This window comes from Pezoporus occidentalis, unplaced genomic scaffold, assembly GCF_034315485.1.
Source record: "Pezoporus occidentalis ecotype Australia unplaced genomic scaffold, CSIRO_AGI_Poc_V1 ctg53, whole genome shotgun sequence".
NCBI lineage: Eukaryota > Metazoa > Chordata > Aves > Psittaciformes > Psittacidae > Pezoporus > Pezoporus occidentalis.
In genome coordinates this window covers 637785-657287 of record NW_026915866.1, presented here as the reverse complement: position 1 = coordinate 657287, position 19503 = coordinate 637785, and the positions used below count along the sequence as shown (strand labels likewise).

The following is a 19503-nucleotide window of genomic DNA, read 5'->3' as shown; positions in this document are numbered from 1 at the left end:
TTGCATGACTGGTGAAATCCATAGGCATAAAATCACTGGGGTTTGTTGGTGGGTTTTTTTTTCTGTTGTTTTGTTTTTCCATAGGCTTCTTTCTCCCTGTGAATGCTTGTTTCTCCTTTCACGGTGACCATGTTGTTCCCTTCTACCTACCCACAGAAATAGCTGAAGCCCTCTCTCTGTGGGCCTCAAGGCTGTGCTTAAATGAGTGGGCTAGATGGCGTTGCAGACTGGCTCACTTCTTCTTTCTGCTCTTCTACTTTGCACAGCACATTTGAGTAATCATTGGGCCAAGCACCCCTTACAGCTCTACTTAGCTTTCTTTATAACCAGGAAAGAAAATCACACTGATAAGAGATAGTTTATCTTTCTACTTCAGTATGAGGTATGTCTTGGAACTACTGTATTGCTCTTCACCAATTACAAGCAGGTAGATACAGATGTTTATATTAAGATAGCTGATGTCACCCTGTGTGCCATGAGTCACAGTTGTGCGTTTCTTGCGTTTTAGAGGTTTTTGTGGAAACTTGTCTCTCAGGGGATAAAGTTAGGTGTGGGTTTCTTTAACTTGGCTCTTCCATGCTCCCCTTTGCTTGTGTTGCGAGAGTTTAAGTGCAGGAGAGCCTAAATGAGTCTTGATTAAACTTTATACACACAATTATTTTGTACTGAAATACTAAACCATTGCTGTATAGGATGAGTATTTGAAAAAAGGGGAAATTTGCTTATACACACATGTCTAAAAGTTGTACATGCTCATATATATGTGTATCTGTGTATGTGCTAATGCATATGTATATATTCCCACTCCTCTGTGTATGTTATACGTAAATACACACATGAGACGGTGGTTTCTCTGGGTGTAGGCTCCAAGCACCACTTTCAGTTCTACTTTCCTGTTATAATGATATTTGTAGGGTTAGTCTAAAGTCTGCTACAAAAGAACTGATCTATATACTCTCTTGGAGAAGAATAGCTCATGGGCTAATCCAGGCTGAACTCCAGGTAAGTGATGAGCAAATGCTATAACAGCAAACACTGAGCAGTGATAAAACAGATTAGGAGTCTGAGTGCCTAGAGGTAAGGAGGAAAACATGTCTTGCTAGTCGTTTCAAAGAGAGGGTCAGAGAGAGAGGTAAGAGAAGCCTTGGCTTTCACACAGTATGCCCTTACTATAAGTTCATTGTTATGAGTTGGCACATTTAAAAGGACTGATAGTGTTACTGTTCTGTCAATCAGAGCCCCCATGTGGGAATTCCCTTGCTTGCATCACCAAGGCTGATCAGTGAAGTGGGAAGGAAACACCAGCGTGGGAGGAAGCTGGGTGAAGAGCAAGAGAGAGATGAAATGTGACATAGGTTCACCAGCATGCAGGCACTGGAGCTGGATCTGGCATCTTTGGGAATCTTTTCTGCACAGAGGTGAGTTTGCAGGTGGGTGGAAGCTGGAGACGCACAGAAAGAGAGTGGAGCTAGAGCAGAAACAAGGAGGGAGCACTGGGAAGAGGCTATATAATCTCTGCCCCGAGTCATCTTCTTCTACATGGGAGATTCAGGGTATCTGGGGCTGCCAGGCAGGGGCCAGCACCTGCAGGAGTGCAGGGGAGGGAGGGATTTCTGGCTGCCAGCAGAAGTGGAGCTGGCACATGCAATTGCAGGCAGCTGGCATGGCTGCGTGGCAGGCAGGCAGCAAAAGGAAGGAGAGCCAGGAGAGCTGAGACATGCTGATGGGAGCAATGTTCTTCGGGAAAGGGGAGAGATAGCTCCCCTTTCTTGCTCAGTTTCCTTGTGGGAGGGTGCCTTGTATGTGCTTAGGGTGTTGTCCCACTTGTGTGTCGATACCGGCTGCCCTGCGAAGGCTGGGTGTGAAGATGGGCTGTGTTTGTTTTAGGAATTCAGCCAGAAAAGGGCTCATTGAGCAATGGCTTCAGGACAGTGGAATCAACTGTCTCCCCACCTAACTGCCCTGTTGCATACCCTCTATATCAGAAACAAGAAGAGGCATGCTTATATATGTGTGTGTGTGTATACACAGACACATGATTAAGGCAATGCTGTGGGCGATAGCTAGGATATGTGAAATCCACACACAGTCAAGTGGAAAGCAGCATCTTCCCCAAGTCTGCCTGTGAATCAATCCCTTCACCAACTACTGACACTGCAGAATCCATAGCATTGCTCAAATTTATCACCTCTCATTTAACTTGCTAGTGTTTGCCAAGCTAGAATCAATTTGCACACTGTTGGCATGCTTAATTTTAGCAGTTACACTAGCTTTTAGCATTTGTTAGCATTTATACAACCTCATTTTGTTGGCACTCATGGTTCTGTTTATGTGCATATTTCCTCAAATACTTCTACTCGCCTGGGCCAGGGAAAATAATCCTGAGCATGTCTGGTGGCTCAGACTATTTGTCCATAATCCAGACACAATTTGAATGTGTAGTTCATCACAGTGCCTTATGGCATAAAGGCATCTATGCAAGTTTCCATATTTTTAGCTGCATTTCAGCTCCTATGTGGCTTTTTTTCCTCCCAGTGCAACAGGGAAAAATGATTTCTTGGTAGGGCAATGATATTGTGGATTGGGACTATATTTCTGAGTGGGTGCAGAGAAGCCTGAAAAATTCTCTAAGTCAGGGTCTTAAGATGAACTATTAGACATTAATGAGAAGGGAAAGAGAATACTTCCTTCTCAGTACCTGCCCAGTTCCCTTCTGTGCTGCTAATTTTCCATCTGTAAATAACCTACCTATAGATAGATTTTGATTGACCACGTTGCCTGGTTGTTTCTTTTCCAAACAGTAATCTTTTAGATGGCAACTTCAAAAACGCCACTTAAATTTGTCGCTTTTGAAACTCATCTTACTCACAGCTTTGTTCCTATGGCCTACAGCACTGTATTAACCAGCCAGACCTGCAAGACCAGAAAAGCCCCATAGAAAAGTCTCAGCTGTACAAGAGGTGAGTGTAAATACAGACCACAGTTTGTTTTGGTGGGATTCACATGGACAAATATCTAAGTATCTAAACTTTGGTGCTCCATTTTAAGTCAGTAATTTCTCTTGGGGTCATCCCATCTTAGTGTGGATGTCCAAGAGACATGATGTGAATTGCCCCTAAAAGTTGGAGGACACGGTGGTTGACTAGCTCAGCTGTGGGCATCTAAAGATGGATGAGAGGATTGTGTCCTTCAAGACACAAAGCTCTACATCAGGGAGAGACAGAGATTAAAGGAAAATAACACAAGAGGTCAAAATGTTTATAGTCCTGCAGGTGAGAAGAGATGGAATGATTAGAAAAATTATCCACAAGTTTTCCTCCTCTCCTATATGCCTGAACAATCTCAGCTAATTCTGCCCCTCCTGAATGATTTTAAGCAACTCTGGCTAAAAATAATGTAACTAGAAGAACTTGTCCGCATGAACTTGTCTGCATGGGTCAGCTATTGTACAGCAAATTAGAGCATGAATTCAAAGGACAGTAGGTCTTTGCACAGAGTGTTAGTGTGGCGACTGAGAGAGAAAGTACTTCTCAATCAATCTAACCTGATTATACAGAGCCCACTGTGATCTTTGGGAACCTGTTCATTGTCTTCTTTGGGGTCAGCTCACTCTTCACCTTCTTAAGTAAGATACCTACAGAAATGGAGGGATTTGTGACATGCTGGAAAAAGTAAAGTTTCAAAAGTGCTCCTTGATCCATGTCAGGAAAGCATAAACAAAAAAGGGTTATAATTCAATATGTAATAAGGGTTTTGAAGGGGATTCAGGCTTCAAGAATTGTTTTTCCAACTCCTCAGAGAGACAGAAGAACTAAAGTCACCTCGCCAGGAGTAAGGACAGACTGGATATGCAGCAAGCTCTGTAACACAAAATGCCATGGCAAATCAGTACTATGAAAGGCCTGGCTCTGACGGGAAAGAGAAGTGACACAGGATCCACAGCTGTGCAGCTTCTCTTGAATAATTTCAGTCCAGACGAGGAACAGGCTGTGGGCCTGGAAAAAGCTGATCTAGTCCAGCTGATCTGATCTGCAGGAGGCTCCAAATGCCCCTGGCTCTTTCTCATGACTTGGCCTGACTTCCTCCCTGCCACAGATACCCAAAGCAGAAAAAGCCACTGGCAGAGAAGTCTGTCAGTAAAAAGGAAGAGCTAAGAGTCAGTAAGCTACAATGGTCAGCTTTCCCAGCTTATGTTTCATTAGCAAGTATTGCACTGTTGTCAACATGATAATAATGGCCCACACAGACATCCAGGCAAATATTTCTCTCCCTGCTCCTAGCACATTTACAAACAGAATAGCCTAAGGCAGATAAAATGAGGAAGCGGACTGAAGCATATTCTTCTCCTTATTGTCAGAATAGAGATTAGACATATACCTGATATGAATATTAAATGCGAATGTCACCGTCTCTTGCAAGATGCTGACTCTTCTTAACATATCCGGGATTAGAATTAGTAAAAAATTATATGCACAAAATAATACTCACAAATTCAGAAGAAAAATGCCTAAGACAGGGCTGAAGAGGGGTGTATGAGGACTATACCCTAAACAGGCAAAGGATCAGGTTAGTAGTAATGTTGTGATTATTCAGATGTTGAGGTGAATCAGCTAAAGATTTGTGCAGCTGTTAATTTATTTGATAGTCCTCATGGAATTAGAAATCGCAGGGGAAAAAAAGTAAATCCAAGGAGTGTAGCTTTTGATAAATAATTCTGGAATATTTGCGTATAGTATGCCTGGTTTCGACTAATCTCTTTAATCTCTGAACAGTGTTAAATATATTTATAGTAGAATCAACTGGAGAGAACAGTAAAGGCTATGGATTAGATAAATCCAAAACATACATTCTCCAAAACTAACTATTCATCTTATATTTGCTCTGACTGTATTTTATATTTTAAGGCAAAATAATGAATACACACACCTGGCAAGTGTGGGCCATGTACATGGTCTTAGCTGTAAATCTCTCGAGAGAGCAAGAGATGAAGCAGACTTGTCCTTCCTGTGATACTACTGAGATTTGCAACTGCTCTTCCATGGGCTTGGAATTCATTCCACCTGGGCTCACAGCCAAAACCACAGTGTTAAACCTGGCCCACAACAGGATAAAGCACATCCACTCCCAGGACCTGCGGCAGGCTGTGAACCTGAGAGCCCTGCTGCTGCAGGCCAACAAAATCAGCTCAATAGATGAGGATTCGTTCCGCTCCCTTGGGAAACTGGAGCTCTTGGACTTGTCAAATAACAGCTTGGCTCACTTGTCCCCTGCGTGGTTTGAGCGTCTCTTTTCACTCCAGCACCTCCACCTGCAAGGCAGCTCCTACAGAGACCTGGGGCAAAGCCCCCTGTTTTCTAAGCTGAGGAACCTGAGCTCTCTCCACCTGGGCAACCCATGGTTCTCCACAATAAGGCAAGGGAACTTTGAGGGCGTTGTGCTTCTTAACAAGCTGTGGATTGACGGGGGCAACCTCAGTCATTACGAGCCAGGAAGTTTGGAGCTGATTAGGAAGATAAATCACATGATCATAAACGTGAGAAACATTAGCATAGTCTCAGCAATTGTCAGGGACCTTCTGCACTCTGTCACTTGGTTAGAAGTGAGAGAAATTGACCTCAATGAACCTGCTGAAACACAACTATTGAGAGTCATGTCTCACTCCTTTGCAAGCAAAATTTCTTTCAAAGAGACCTTAATAACAGATGCCACTGTTCCTGAGTTTGTCAGCATTATAGCAGACATGCCAAAGTTAGAGGAGGTTGAGTTTATAGACTGTAGACTCATGGGAATTGGACGATGGAAAATGCAAATTCATGTAAATCAGTCACAGACTATTAAAATTATAACAATAGATAAATTGTCTATAGAGCAATTCTATTTGTTTACAGACCTTCAGGATGTGGAAGGTCTACTAAGTCTTCTTACCAAAGTCACAGTTGAAAACACCAAGGTCTTTTTGGTACCATGCAGGGTTTCACAGCACCTTCGATCATTAGAGTATCTTGACCTTAGTTCGAATTTGCTTGGAGACCAGAGTTTGGAGCACTCAGCGTGTCAGGGTGGTTGGCCCTCACTGCAAATTCTAAATTTAAGTCAGAACTCATTGAGTGACTTAGGGATGACGGGTAAAAGTTTGTCTCATCTGAGACACCTAATTCTCCTAGACATTAGCCAAAATAATTTTGGTGATATTCCAGATGTGTGTGAATGGCCAAAGACCCTGAAATATTTAAACCTCTCCAGAACTCAAATTCCTAAGGTAACGACTTGCATTCCCCCAACGCTGGAAGTATTGGATGTTAGCGTGAACAACCTGAAGGAGTTTGGGCTGAGACTCCCATTTCTGAAAGAGCTGTACCTCACCAGAAACCAGCTGAAGACCTTGCCTGATGCAGCACCCATCCCTAACTTAGTGGCCATGTCGGTCAGAGGAAACAAGCTCAACAGTTTCTCCAAGGCAGAGCTCGAGTCCTTCGAGCACATGGAGCTGCTGGACGCCGGCGACAACAACTTCATCTGCTCCTGTGAGTTCCTCTCCTTCATCCACCAGCAGGCAGGACTAGCGCAGGTGCTGGTGGGGTGGCCGCAGAGCTACGTGTGTGACTCTCCCCTGGCAGTGAGAGGGGCTCAGGTTGGAGCCGTGCACCTCTCGCTGATGGAGTGCCACCAGTCCCTCATGGTGTCGTTGATCTGCACCCTGGTGTTCCTGGCCATCCTCTCCCTCGTGGCTGTCGGCTACAAGTACCACACGGTCTGGTACCTGAGAATGACCTGGGCATGGCTGCGAGCCAAGCGGAAGCCCCGGCGAGCTCCCCCAAAGGACCTCTGCTATGATGCTTTTGTCTCCTACAGCGAGAATGACTCGGACTGGGTGGAAAACATCATGGTGCGGGAGCTGGAGCAGGCCTGTCCCCCCTTTCGGCTCTGCCTCCACAAGCGGGACTTTGTGCCCGGGAAGTGGATCGTGGACAACATCATTGACTCCATCGAGAAGAGCCACAAAACGCTCTTTGTGCTGTCCGAGCACTTTGTGCAGAGCGAGTGGTGCAAATATGAGCTGGACTTCTCGCACTTCCGCCTCTTTGATGAGAACAACGACGCAGCGATTCTCATCCTTCTGGAGCCCATCCAGAGTCAAGCGATTCCCAAGAGGTTCTGCAAGCTGCGGAAGATCATGAACACCAAGACCTACCTGGAGTGGCCTCTTGAAGAAGAGCAACAGGCGATATTTTGGTTTAATTTGAAAATAGCTCTAAAATCCTAGAGAGGGACATTAAGGAATACTTAAATTCCAAGTATATTTTGGATTTGTTTCCTGTTTCATCTTATCACCTATCTGTATGTTGAGATTTGAAGGCTGAGCTTCTAATATATACAATATATATATTATATATATAATATACATAATATATAATGCTATAAATTCTATTACTTTCTTTTTGTATCCATGTACATTACTTTTTTATTATAGCTGTGGTCATGGATTGTTTTGCTGATCCAGTCTGGAATAGAGTTAATATTCCTTCTAGTTTCTCTTTTGTTGCTGTGGTTTGGATTTGTGACAAAATCAGTGATGATTATGCAGGGATGTTTTAGTTATTGCTGAAGAGATGTTGCACGGCATCAAGGCCTTTTCTGTTTCTCACTCTGTCCTGCTAGTGAGTTGGCTGGGAGTGCAAGATGCTGGGAGGGGACACAGGTGGGACCTCAGATCCCAGGCAACCAAAAGGATGTCTGATCCCATATAATGTCACGCTTGGTAGTAAAAGTTGTGAGAAAAAAGGAGGAAGGGAGGACATTTGGAGTTAAGGTGTTTGTCTTCCCAAGTAACTGTTAAGTTTGATGGAGCCCTGCTGTCTTGGAAATGGCTAAACGTCTACCTGCTAACAGGAACTGGTGAACAAATTCCTTGGTTTGCTTTTCATGCATGCAGCTTTTATCTTACCAATTGAACGGTCTTTATCTCAACCTATGAATTTTCTCACTTTTACCCTACTTATTTCTCTGCCCCATTCCACTGTGGGGTAAGTGAGGAAGCAGTTGTGTAGTGCTCAGATACTGTCTGGGGTTAAAGCATGACAGTTGTTTACACATGTTAATCAACAGTGTTAGCAAAAGCTGTTTCATTTAAATATTTAATGATGAAAAGTCATTTATGTATCCAGCTATGTAGTTTATATATCTCTATCTTTGTAAAAGGTTTCGAAGAGAGCCTGCCTAACCAAGGGGTTTTCTGCATTCTTTGTGCAAACCACTTATAATCAAATGCAATAAATGTCAGTTTATGCAGCACAGGTTTTTGTCCTAGCTATACCAGTTTGTGGATCTAAGGACTGATTCTCAGAAGCATTTCACAATCGCCATGAGTTAAATGTCCAGATCTCCAGAGCATCACGTCTGCAAGGCTTATTGTAAAAACACACTTTCACACTGTGGGTTTGGCTGTTGTAGCATATATGTTCCATGGCAGACAACTTTCTTGATGAAAGATGCCTACGGAGGATGATTTTTCTCTAGTTCCACTGTGCCATATGTGGTAATAGGTGTTTCAGAGTATTGTCCAAATACTCTTTTGACTTTTTCAAATGGAGTTTAAGCTATTCTCATCTAGAATATGGGAAACACTAATATGTATGTAGTCTTTCAATTTAACACCGTTATTCCTTTCTCTGATCAGCAGCCTTAGCACAGGCACGAATATGGTGTTTCCTACCTCTTGTCTCTATAAATGAAGAGAGGACATAGTGAGGAAGGTAAAGAGCAGATATCATGTTTGCTGTCTGGTGGACCCATGTTTTCTCTAGATTACTGGGACAAGGCCTCTAACTGCTGGAAAAGTGGAACAAATGGGAAACACTGGCATTAAGCTCTTCCTTCAGAGGTGATTTAGAAAGAAAGGAGTATCTTAGGTGATGCTGCCTTGCAGCCAGAGGAAATTTCAGAAGAATCCTAACATCTTGAGTCTGGTAGGCCAGAGGGACAACTAACTTCCAGATCAGTACAGTGCTTACACAAAGTGTAGGGAATTTCCAGGCATATAGAGAAGCAGACCTTAAAACCCTTCACATGCAATTGCCTACAGCGTTTGGTTATATCCACGATAAGATAGCATCGAAGTTAGTGTTTTATTGTTGTGTTTGGTCTTGGGCATCTAATGCATATAAAATCTCTGTTTAAACACCTCAATACTTGTAGTTGAATTGGTACATTGAAAGTCTCATCTCACAGCTAATTACCTATTGTATTAATGCTTTTTGGAAATTCTCCTCAGAGCCATCATGTCAGTGAGAGCTGAAGTCCCCCTGTCCTTGCTCGCCATTGAGAAAGCTGAGGACAAACATTCTTCCATTACACCCACAGCTGGGCAACTCTGTCTGTGTAACACAAATGATTTATTTATGTGAATTTTTGCATATATGAATACAAGCATGACACATTGTAAGAATTATTAAGTTTGCTACTTCATCTGAATAAACAAAGCCATCTGCTTTTGATATACTTTAGTTCTGCTCTTTATTTCATTTAATTAACATTTTTAGTTGCAGCTTTTTCTACTTCTAGTATCCAAAACTTACCTTCATCAGTAGATGGCTTTGTGTGGTCTCTGCTTTATTCTCATCTATATATTGAAGTGTAAATTAAATCTTTATCTCTTATTTCTAATAACAATGTAAAGATTGTTGGTATATTGACCATATTTCATTTGAGTTCCAAAGCTACTTCAGCTAGGCTAATTACCTTTTAAGACCAGCTTCTCTACTTCCTAAGAAGAACTCACCATTCTTGGATAAACATCATGCGTTTCAGTTCCCCACAGTGTGCCCAGAGTAGTATAGATGTCAATCATTCAGCTGCTAAGCGGCAAGACGTACGCATCCATTTTGATCTGGTTGTTCTTTTTGTTTGTGTTTGAGAAGCTGTTTATTAAGAGTTGGGCCTTTTGGCAGAAATTTCTTTTAATTCTTATTTTGAGTAAATTAAAGAAATGCTTTAGTAGCATGCTGAACAGCCTTGCTGTAATACAAAAAGAGGCACTGTCTTGCAAAAGGGTGTATAGCACACTAGAGTTCAACCAACTGCTATTTTTTCTAGTCTTTTAAAATTACGTACAGAATATACATATCATTATAGACCAGTAAATATCCAACACTTTGCATTCTGATTAATAATCTGAGTCCTATTCTAGACCCAACGAGTAACTAATGTCTTGGATGAGGCTTATAACATCTGGTTGCCAAGCCACCAGGTAGCAGAGCCAGTCCAAAAGTTGTCTATACAATATATATGTGTTCTCACCTACTCTTTTGTTAAGCAGTCTGCAGAAAAAATGCAGCAATAGGTAAATCTTAGTCTTTTTCTTAGCCAGAATCAAAGAAAAAGGATTAAAATTTTGAAATGCTTTCAACATTTCTAATTTACTTTTTTTTTTTTTTAATAGGGGTCAGGTTGAAATTAAATATCCTCCCTATAAATGGTTAAAATAGGCTTCAAAAAAGCAAGCCAAACTTTGCTTCTACTTGAGCAGGTATCTTCAGCGGCAGCAGCAGATCTTCAACTATGATTTCATTTACTAAAGAAAAAAATGTTGTTTACTAACTACTAAGAGAAGACAGGGAAACCAGCACTTGTTCTGAAAGGGGATTATATCAATTTTGTTATTTCATTAAAGAGCAAAATCCACTGCATGGTCTTTCTAAAATAGTGATTTACATTCTTTAAAATGTTCCTCTCATTATAAAAATGATTTCCGGATGTCTTAAAATCAAGAAGGAAGAAATATATGGACTTTTCCTAGCTTGCTTGGGGTCTTAGATAAGAGAAAGCCAAACATAACTATCATCTTCCCTAAATGTAATTGTTCCTTAATAATAATTGGGTTTTGACCTATTTAATGTGGCCATCTCATCCTTTCACTGCAGATCAAAACAAGAATTAGTAAATAATCAGGCTACAGTTTAGAAAATCCAAATCAAAAGCACTTGCTAGGGAGAGCGTATGGGTTACTTAACATTCTCTTTGAATTAACTTTCTTAAGGCAGTATGGGCAAGCCTGGTCCTTGCCAACAAGGCACCAGCCATGGATGTAGGATTCATGAAACCTGAGATCAGGTGTATAGTTAAAAGTTCTTTCAAATATAAAGAAGGTCCAGTGCTTACATCTGCAAACCTAGTCAAACCATCAACAGACTATTTTAATGACTGATTATGGATACTGCTTTATTTTATAACCGAGCAATTTCAATTTACTTAAAACATTTGGAATTATTTTGAAGTTAAATCCAATGTCCTGAACATCTAGACTGGTATTCATATTTTCCAGCTTGCAAGAAGCCAGGATACTTTTATGAACTGCAAAAGGGGGTTATTAGTAATATTGTTCCAACACATATGTGATACCTTTCACTTTAATTTCTGGAATACAAAGTGATGAGCTGTTTGGTATCCCCAGGTATGAGACACTGCATCTTCTGTCCAGCCACAGGGTATGTACGTGCCATGTTTGAGAAAGGTTCCACATCTGCCTTAAAATTTACCCAGCAAACACAGCCCCAGGTGCAGCTGGGGGAAATCCTCTGCTGTATGGGGGAGTCTGGGTTAGCAGACCTGACCACTGGGTCAGCATGCCTAATCTAACATACTGCCAAGCACACCCACACCGGCTGCACACAAAGTACCTGGAAGGCAGAAGTAGGATACAAACTTTGGTCTTATGGACACTTTTGCATCAGTTCATCTGTCAAAAAGCTGCATGGATTCAACTTGTGTCACAGAACTGAAATATATTTCATGCTCCTATTTTTATTTTTCTGCTACGTTGTTTCTGAATGTGGTTTTGGTTCCTTTTTTTTTTTTTTCTTAGTATTTATTGCTGCTGTTACTATTTTTTTAATGCAGTATAAAAGAGGAGAAAACAAGTGTTCCATAATTACATGGAAAAGATACACATGATTACAGGACAGCTGGTAGGTATTTTCAATAATCCCTTCTTCATTTATACCCACAAGAATTTTCTGCCCACAGACTGCACAGATGTCACTGGACAAATTCCTTGTTGGTATGCCACTGATGATGTAAAACTGTCAAGATCAAATTTACAGGAAAAAAGAAGCCAAAGAACAACAAAATATTTGCTTAAAGTCAAGGGTGCATAAATACATTTTAAATGCTGCCAGAGATAAGGGCAACACAGAAATGGCTACAGTTGTCTCAGTTTACTACTGCCAGGATGCACACAAAATAAAATCTTAGTGCTGATGCAAAAAAATTCAGCAACAGTCTGCTTGATTTTAAGTAACTGCGACATAAGAGATTTGTGCTGAGATAATCGCTTTATTTGGAAAGGGAAGATAGGAGCTATAAAAAGGAAAGGGCAAGAAGAGTCTTTCACAAACTTTGGGGAAGAAGCTTGACTCCTATGGAAAATTATGTAGTCTCTTGTACATAGGGGCCCACCTATTGAAAACCCCAAATCAGACACTGGCATATGTCGCTGGTTACTACTTCATTAAGACTATTCTTCTAATCATAAGACTGATGAGGGAGCTCAGCAGTTTGTCTGTGGTACAAAAACAGCTCTCCTCATGAAAAGCAAGGTTAATCTACTGCAAAAGTATCCAGTAGAACTCAGTCTCATGAGCCCAGAGGCACAAGAGATTCAACAGCTCACTTCCAGACCTTCCAAGTGGTTTTCAGGATGGTGACCCTCAGCACTTAGAGAAACGGTGTAAGCCATGTAGTCAGAACAAATCTCTGCCAAGTCTCTTTCCATCACTCCATAGTACAGCCCATAAGAAACAGTGACACAGCAAAATCCATGGAGCCATCAGACTTGATTCATTCATAAATCTACAAAAGAGTACTCAGGTGGGTCTGTTCTTGTCCAAATTGTCAGAATAAAATATCAACAATGTTTTTTTTTTTTACTCCAGGTAGCTCCTGCTTCCTTCAAACTGCAGGTTTAGTTTCGTTTTCTCTTGCAGCAGCAGACACACTCATACTTGGAAGCATCAATATGCTTCATGGTAAGCAACATTGAAAGTAGGCTATGAACTGCTTTTGGAGTCATAACTACTTAGCTCTGTTTATAGGAAGGCCAAACTGACACATTTTCTTACAGAAAGGGACTTTTCTTAGAGTCTTATTATACAGAACAATTAGATAGATGTAATTGTTTTGCAGAAGTAATGAGATCAGCCAAATCTAAATAAGGCAGTATCTGAAAGAGCCCACTGTTCTCCTGAATAAAATCTTTGCTAAATTTCATCAAGCTGTGTTTAACCCATTATCCCCTCAGAACCCCAGTCCAATAGAGTCTGCAAAAATGTTAACAAACATCTCTTGCCACCTCTCCTAGATTATATGTGTTACAGGTCTTGGAAGATTGAAATCTGGCTACCAAATACTCATAAAAATAGAGCTTCTAAACATTAAGAAAGACTCATCATTTCTGCTGCAATAGGACACTAACTGAAAACCTTTAAAATAGAGCTAACAGATTTTGTAGTGATATCTTTGAAATACACTGGTGGGGGCATTTAGCTGGTTAAATAAAACACCTCAGCTGAATAAAGCTTAATGGTATCGGTAACACAAAACTGTTAAGTTTCTGCCCAGAATTTTCCATCAGAGTTAATCAACTATACAACATACAGCAATAAATCTGACACTTAATGGAACAACTGATTCATTTATGTGCAATATCTCCAATAGCTCCAAGATGTGTTGGACTTATAGCAGATGTATTATGTAGTTGATCAACACACTGTTGATGAATTCCTGGAACTTCTGGTCAGACTGTACCTCAAACAGGGTCCAGCACAGTAGCTCTGGCTGGGCTATTTGTCAGACAGGAATTCTGGACAAACATAAAGAAAATCCAAATTCTACCCAGGCAAAAATTTCAGCGGGATCAAGAGTACAGGATTGTCTTTGGCAATAGTCAAAATAAAAAGAGGAGAACCCCCTAGCAACATTATAGCCTAGTAGAGTGGGAAATCATAATTTTCAAAAAGAATTAGAATGTGGTTTTGGTATGAATGCGCTCATCTATTTTTGTTGTTTATGTCAAGCGTTTTTATGTCTCATCTCCTCCAGGTACATAAATGAAGAAGTGAGGATTAGTTTAGTTAAATTAGGGGATTAAATGAGTGAACACATGTATGAATTTTTAAGTTTTTCCCCTCCTCTCTTCACACCAGAAGCACAAGTTGTAAAATGACTAAATATCAGACTTCAGAACAACTATGTGGCTATAAAAATCAAGAAGTGAGAGAATCTACAGCTACACAACGTAAAAGGGATTTCAGATGTTGAAGTGGGTGGTGAAGAGATCCGCCTGGAGCAGAAGAAGAAAAATCTATTGAATAGGAAATTATAACAGTTGCAAATCCCAATTTTAAGTGAAGATACCAACCTAGAAAATAAATCCAAACATTGTGTTGAAATCCAAACATTATGGCTAGATAATCCAGAATTCCAAATGCATAAATCAGTTTATAGATCAGGAGGAAACATTTGTAGACCAACCTGTGGATAAGATAAAAAAAGACTGCTCAAGACCTTAAGTATTTTTTAGAGTGACATAAAATGCCATATACATAGCTTCTGCTGAAGTATTCATATAAATATAATGCAAGTTTTACACTTCTCTATTTCTTGCTTACTTAAACATGAATAAAAATGAAAAAGTTCAGGGAAAAGAGAAACAACCAAAGCCTTTTTTTTTTTTTTTTTCCCCTAAGGCTTCACAAGAAAAGGTAATTGTGAACAGATTGCTAACATAATTAAAACTAACAGTTGGGAATTCTGAAGGAGGAAGATGTAGGACAGAGCAGAATAAGAGCAGGTGAAAAGAAACTGAGAAAATTTAGATATAGTCGAGCCAGTATACCACCAATGAATTTTATTTAAAATACTTAAAAGTTAGCAGAAACAGCATCTGAAGCATTAATAATTGTCTTTGTGAGTCCAGGGTAGAGAGGCAGAATTTCAGAAGACTGGAGAAATTTGGTATGTATACCAAATTGAGCTATCAGGCTAAATAACACCTGGAATGACTGCTGGTGCTAAGAGTGTGAAGAATGAAAAACTGAAATAAAACTGATGGAATGAATTTAATTTTAACTCTTGTTTAAGTCTTTTTCATTTGCATGTCATGTTTGATAATTGCTAATGGCCCTTTTTGTAATCTATGAAGATTTGTTCCAGGGAGATTCTTATTTGCTCTTCTCCTACAGCTTTCCTTTAAAAACAATATCAAAAAACCCCCACCCAAAACTAAGGCAAAAACAATAAAAAAAGGATGTACTGTTGTGATCTTCCCAAGAAAGGCTTGCAGGTTGCTCTGAAAGTGATGTAAACTGGGATAACTGAGAACATTCCACAGATGGACAGGGATCTACACCAGTAGAGTCTGATGGTGAAATAAAGAGGAACAACCCACATCTGCAGCAGCGTGACTAGCTGTTGACAAATTTGAGACAGGCATTTCAAAGTAATGACTTCCTACAGCTCCATTTTGCATGGTTAGGTTTGCTTAAAAGATTGCTAAACTGTAAAACTCATGTAAAAAATGTGACTTGTACAGCATCTGACACAGGAGGGCCTTTGACCCTAGAATAACATTATCCTGCCTTGTACCTTGCTACTAAATAGTTAGTAATCCCACTGCAGCAAGTAGTTATAACACTAGGATACAACTCATCAGACCCCCACATCCTATCCTCCAAAAACTAAACTATTGATAGAATTAATGCTACTGAAAAAAGAAAAAATCAGGTTTGTTTTCTAACTCAATTTATGATGACTGCCAGACTAAAGATTTGGGAGCAAGTTTTCTGAAATAAGTGGAGGCAATTTGGCCTTTAAACCTTAGAACAACTCTTAGAAACTTTCAGAAGGGCACATTGGACAGCATTAATTTGGGATGCTGCTCAGTTACATGACCTGACTACTGAAGGTTTCTCTTGAAAGCTTTTTCTCGAAAGCTTTTTCTCAGCACAACAAAATGCTGTGGCTTAAACTTTTAAACCTTTTTCCTAAATGAAATTATATCAAATTTAATATGTATATTTGCTTGAAGTGCCCACAGTGATGAAATATTCAACATCTTTTCCAATAAGCAAATATTTGAAACCAACTGAAGAGTCAAAATTTGGTTCTCTCCATGATCACATTAATAAACCATGGATTTGGGATTGTGGAAACCTGATGATGACAAAGATAAAGCAAAACTGGCTTTGATATGTGTTTGCAGAGTTAGCTCCTGCATCCTTGCAGAAAGTTTACCAAAAAATATATAAAAAAAAAAATCTGAGGGGAAATGGTTTTCAAATTTACATTTGGTCTGGGGTGAGGGGATTTGTTAAATGCAAACAAAAAGCACAATCTATCTGGAGTAAAAAGCTATTTCTATGGAAGATGAATCACCTTCCTTAATCCCATAAATAGAATTCTGAAGGAACGTGTTCCTTGCTGCAAAACCTAAGACCTTGCTGCAACAGATTTAAAGGGAAGCAGGACTGGATTCTTCTTCTTCTCAGAAAAAGGAGAATTTCATAAAAAAAAATCCCCCAAACCTCAGAAAGAATGAAACTATTGAGGAAACTCATATTTCACAAAGTAAGTTTATATAAGTTGACAGATAGAAACAACTGCAAAAGATAATAACACAGCATTATCAGATCACATAGCTATAATGCATTTCTCCACCCTGCAGCCCTTCCTTTGTGGTACCAGAGTATGCTGCCTGTGACCATAAATGTGAAAGAGCTCCATCAGTGCTCTTCTGGCATGCCACAGGTCAGTGGTCCCTACGTATCCCTGTTCGTGGAGCCTGATGTCTCTTGGCTTTCACTGGAGGCCATCAAAGGCTCCAAGTTGCCTGCCTGACAGCCTGTCTTGCTCCTGTCATCCAATGTGATGCCTCTCCATAGACTCCACAGTCTATATGGACTGTGGGCTGTTTTTTTCTCAGTAGACTGAAAGTCTGAATGTAAGTGTCAAAGCCAAAATTGAAAGGGGCATACATCTTCAGTAGATACTTTCCAATACAAATTTGTAACAGAACTTTGCTATCATGTTAGCTGCAAAATGAAATGCTAATTGATTTAAAAAATGGTATCACGACCTTCCCTCAGGTGATGCTGTTATCACATCAATTGGTGTATATTGTTTGCAGTAATTGTTTCAGATTTCTTTATTGATTTTTATGTTTTCCAGATTGTTAATTTTAATACTATTAGCCTCTATGAAATGCATGAATATTTTGTCATGTAAATAAGGACAAGGGTAGGAATCCAGTCATATAGATGAAACCCACAGTGTTGATTTATTATTAATACTGGAAGGTCACCATCTGGACAATCCCATAAAATAATGCATCTGCATTGCTGCTAAATGGGAGCTTTAACATCTGGATCGTGTTATTCCAAATTTTCCTCATCCACCCATCATAGCAAGAGGAATTTCCTGACAAATCAGATTGCTGCCCAAAGGTAAAATGTTTTTCTCATTAGCGTACTTTAAATGAGCTCAAAAAGACCTAGAAATGAAGTCAGCATCAGCGTCATAAACAACTTTCCCATTTCTAATTATGCAGATTAAATAGGTCATACAAGCACCAACTGAAAAACGTCCATCTGTCCTCTGCTTGCCTCACAACCCCTCCCCCCCAAACTGAGAGAATAAGAATGCCTATCACCAACAAATTCAGCAGAAGAGCATGCTTCCACTACCTTTTCCATCTTACAGCATACGGTGAAAACTGCATACATAAAGAAAATAGCTGTGTAATAACTAGATTTATTGTGGGAGACTGACCTTACTAGAACTTGTTAACTTGGCAGCGCAAGCTACCTAGCTCTCTAAAAATCTAGTTTATTTTGATGTAGAGATATTCAAATACTCAAAAACATATGCATGGAAGAAATAATAAATCGGCTATTTGGGTTTCTTTAAGGTTTAAATTAATATGCTTATACATGATAGTACATTGGAAATTGGCAAGGATTTCAATATTAAGTAAATCAAACAACCTTATTTTCAAGATTTGCCTCATTAGTTAGGTATAGAAAACAATGCTGTCATAAATATGCTGCTTCATCTTTCAATTATATTCCACAGTAAGTTCTCATTACTGCCAGATGATTACATGGCTGCCACATGATGCAAGATACATAATCAGTAAAATGGGCAACTAGGCAACTGTATATGGGACAAGAAGTAAGGCTTTTGTGTTTGAAATTGTTCTGAGACCATTAAAAATCTGCGTATCTCAGATATTTCAGGATTTCTATTGTACCAGGGGAGAACAACATTGTCCACGTATATTTATTTTTCATTAATGGACAGCTTTCATCAGCAAGCAAATTGCATTATAAGAATCAGATGAGTACCTGGTAGTTAGAATTTCCTTTGGGAGAACACAGATTCAGAACACTAATAAGCTTTTTCCTTCCTTCCCCATTTGATATGCTAGACTCCGGCCTTTATGTTGAGAAAAATTGATAGAATAGTCTTGGACAGGACAGAATGTTTTTTTCAAGGATGATAATTCTCTGACTAGCTCTCTTTGTTGCCATCCTAGAGCACATAATGCAGTTGCAAATATATAATTGCCTGCATCTCACTGCATTAGAGGAGTGCAAAATTTGTGAGCAAAATGGAGAAATGAGAGCATTATGTGAGCACAGATGAAAACCTATTGAGAAACCGGGTTTGTACAATGTGAATTAGCAGAACACAGGCTCCATATTTATTTCTGAAAATCTCAAATAACAATAGAGAATTTTCAAAAATAGCTGAGGAAAGATCGTTTTCTCTAACTACTTCCTCATCATACAGACATTAACCCCAAACTGCCACCTACCATCTAGAAGAAAAAGTGGCCTGCATTTTATTTCAGTCCAAGACTTACTAGAAAAACCCCTCCCTTATTTTTTGTCTCCCTCCCATGCCAAGGTCATGACATGGTACTTTAGATGTAGCCACCTGGTAAAGGGCAAACTCTTCCCTCTTGCCAAAATTATCCACAGCTGAGCCTCTGTTGCTTTGCTGCAACTTTTTGCTCTTGCCTCTTTGAAATAGGAGCCTTTTTGAGCGAGTTGGTTTTTTTCAGGAGGACTTTTTACATTCTCAAGAAGCCTGGATAAAGCTCTTTTGGAAGGTACAGGCTGGTGCTGTTTCTTTTGTATCTAGTAAGTAGTCACTGCTTTTTATTTTGGGTTTTATTTTTAAGCCTTTATGAACGGCCTTTCCATTGTGGACTGATTTTATGCTCCCTTTGACCTTCATTTCCTTTTCTTTCAAAAAGAAACCAAGCTTCTGTTTTTTGTTTTTTTTTTTTTCACGTTTGCATGTAAGAAAAAGAGCAGGTTTTGATCAGAAAAAAAGAGCTTAAGTTTACCCCCTCCAATTGAAAACAACATGTTCTACCTCTACGTCTAATTTACTTCCTCTTTTGCTCCTAAGGATGTAAGCATATTGTCACAGGCAGGTGAAAGT

The 19503-nt window shown here is 39.8% G+C and overlaps 1 protein-coding gene and 1 long non-coding RNA gene across 8 annotated transcripts in view; both read left to right on the top strand.

Annotated features, from left to right (window-relative positions):
* Nucleotides 1-293: 293 nt before the first annotated feature.
* TLR2 (toll like receptor 2) lies at nucleotides 294-14999 on the top strand. Of its 7 annotated transcripts, none has more exons than XR_009968271.1 (5): nucleotides 872-1006; nucleotides 1237-1418; nucleotides 2893-2960; nucleotides 11896-11963; nucleotides 14095-14999. XR_009968271.1 is itself a non-coding variant. In XM_062637476.1 (5 exons), exon 5 carries the CDS (start codon nucleotides 4913-4915, stop codon nucleotides 7262-7264), a length of 2352 nt encoding a protein of 783 aa, XP_062493460.1. In that variant the 5' UTR covers nucleotides 890-1006; nucleotides 1237-1418; nucleotides 2893-2960; nucleotides 3129-3272; nucleotides 4905-4912; the 3' UTR covers nucleotides 7265-7295. The 7 variants fall into 7 exon arrangements, 5 of the variants coding, with proteins under 5 accessions (XP_062493458.1, XP_062493457.1, XP_062493460.1 ...); XM_062637476.1 differs by lacking the exons at nucleotides 11896-11963; nucleotides 14095-14999 and adding exons at nucleotides 3129-3272; nucleotides 4905-7295 and having other exon boundaries at nucleotides 890-1006; XR_009968270.1 differs by lacking the exon at nucleotides 14095-14999 and having other exon boundaries at nucleotides 874-1006; nucleotides 11896-13622.
* A 2040-nt stretch (nucleotides 15000-17039) lies between these two features.
* LOC134173474 (uncharacterized) overlaps nucleotides 17040-19503 on the top strand; it is a 62002-nt gene continuing 59538 nt past the window's right edge. Inside the window, exon 1 of the long non-coding RNA XR_009968272.1 lies at nucleotides 17040-19196. This is a non-coding gene — a long non-coding RNA (uncharacterized LOC134173474). The remainder of the gene's footprint in view (nucleotides 19197-19503) is intronic.

Bases quoted from the DNA above. Each gene is read 5' to 3' on its own strand.
- TLR2 (XM_062637474.1), top strand. From the start codon at position 1,340: ATGAAATGTGACATAGGTTCACCAGCATGCAGGCACTGGAGCTGGATC. The intron at 1,419-4,904 runs GTGAGTTTGCAG...TTATATTTTAAG, and splicing joins GGAATCTTTTCTGCACAGAG to GCAAAATAATGAATACACAC.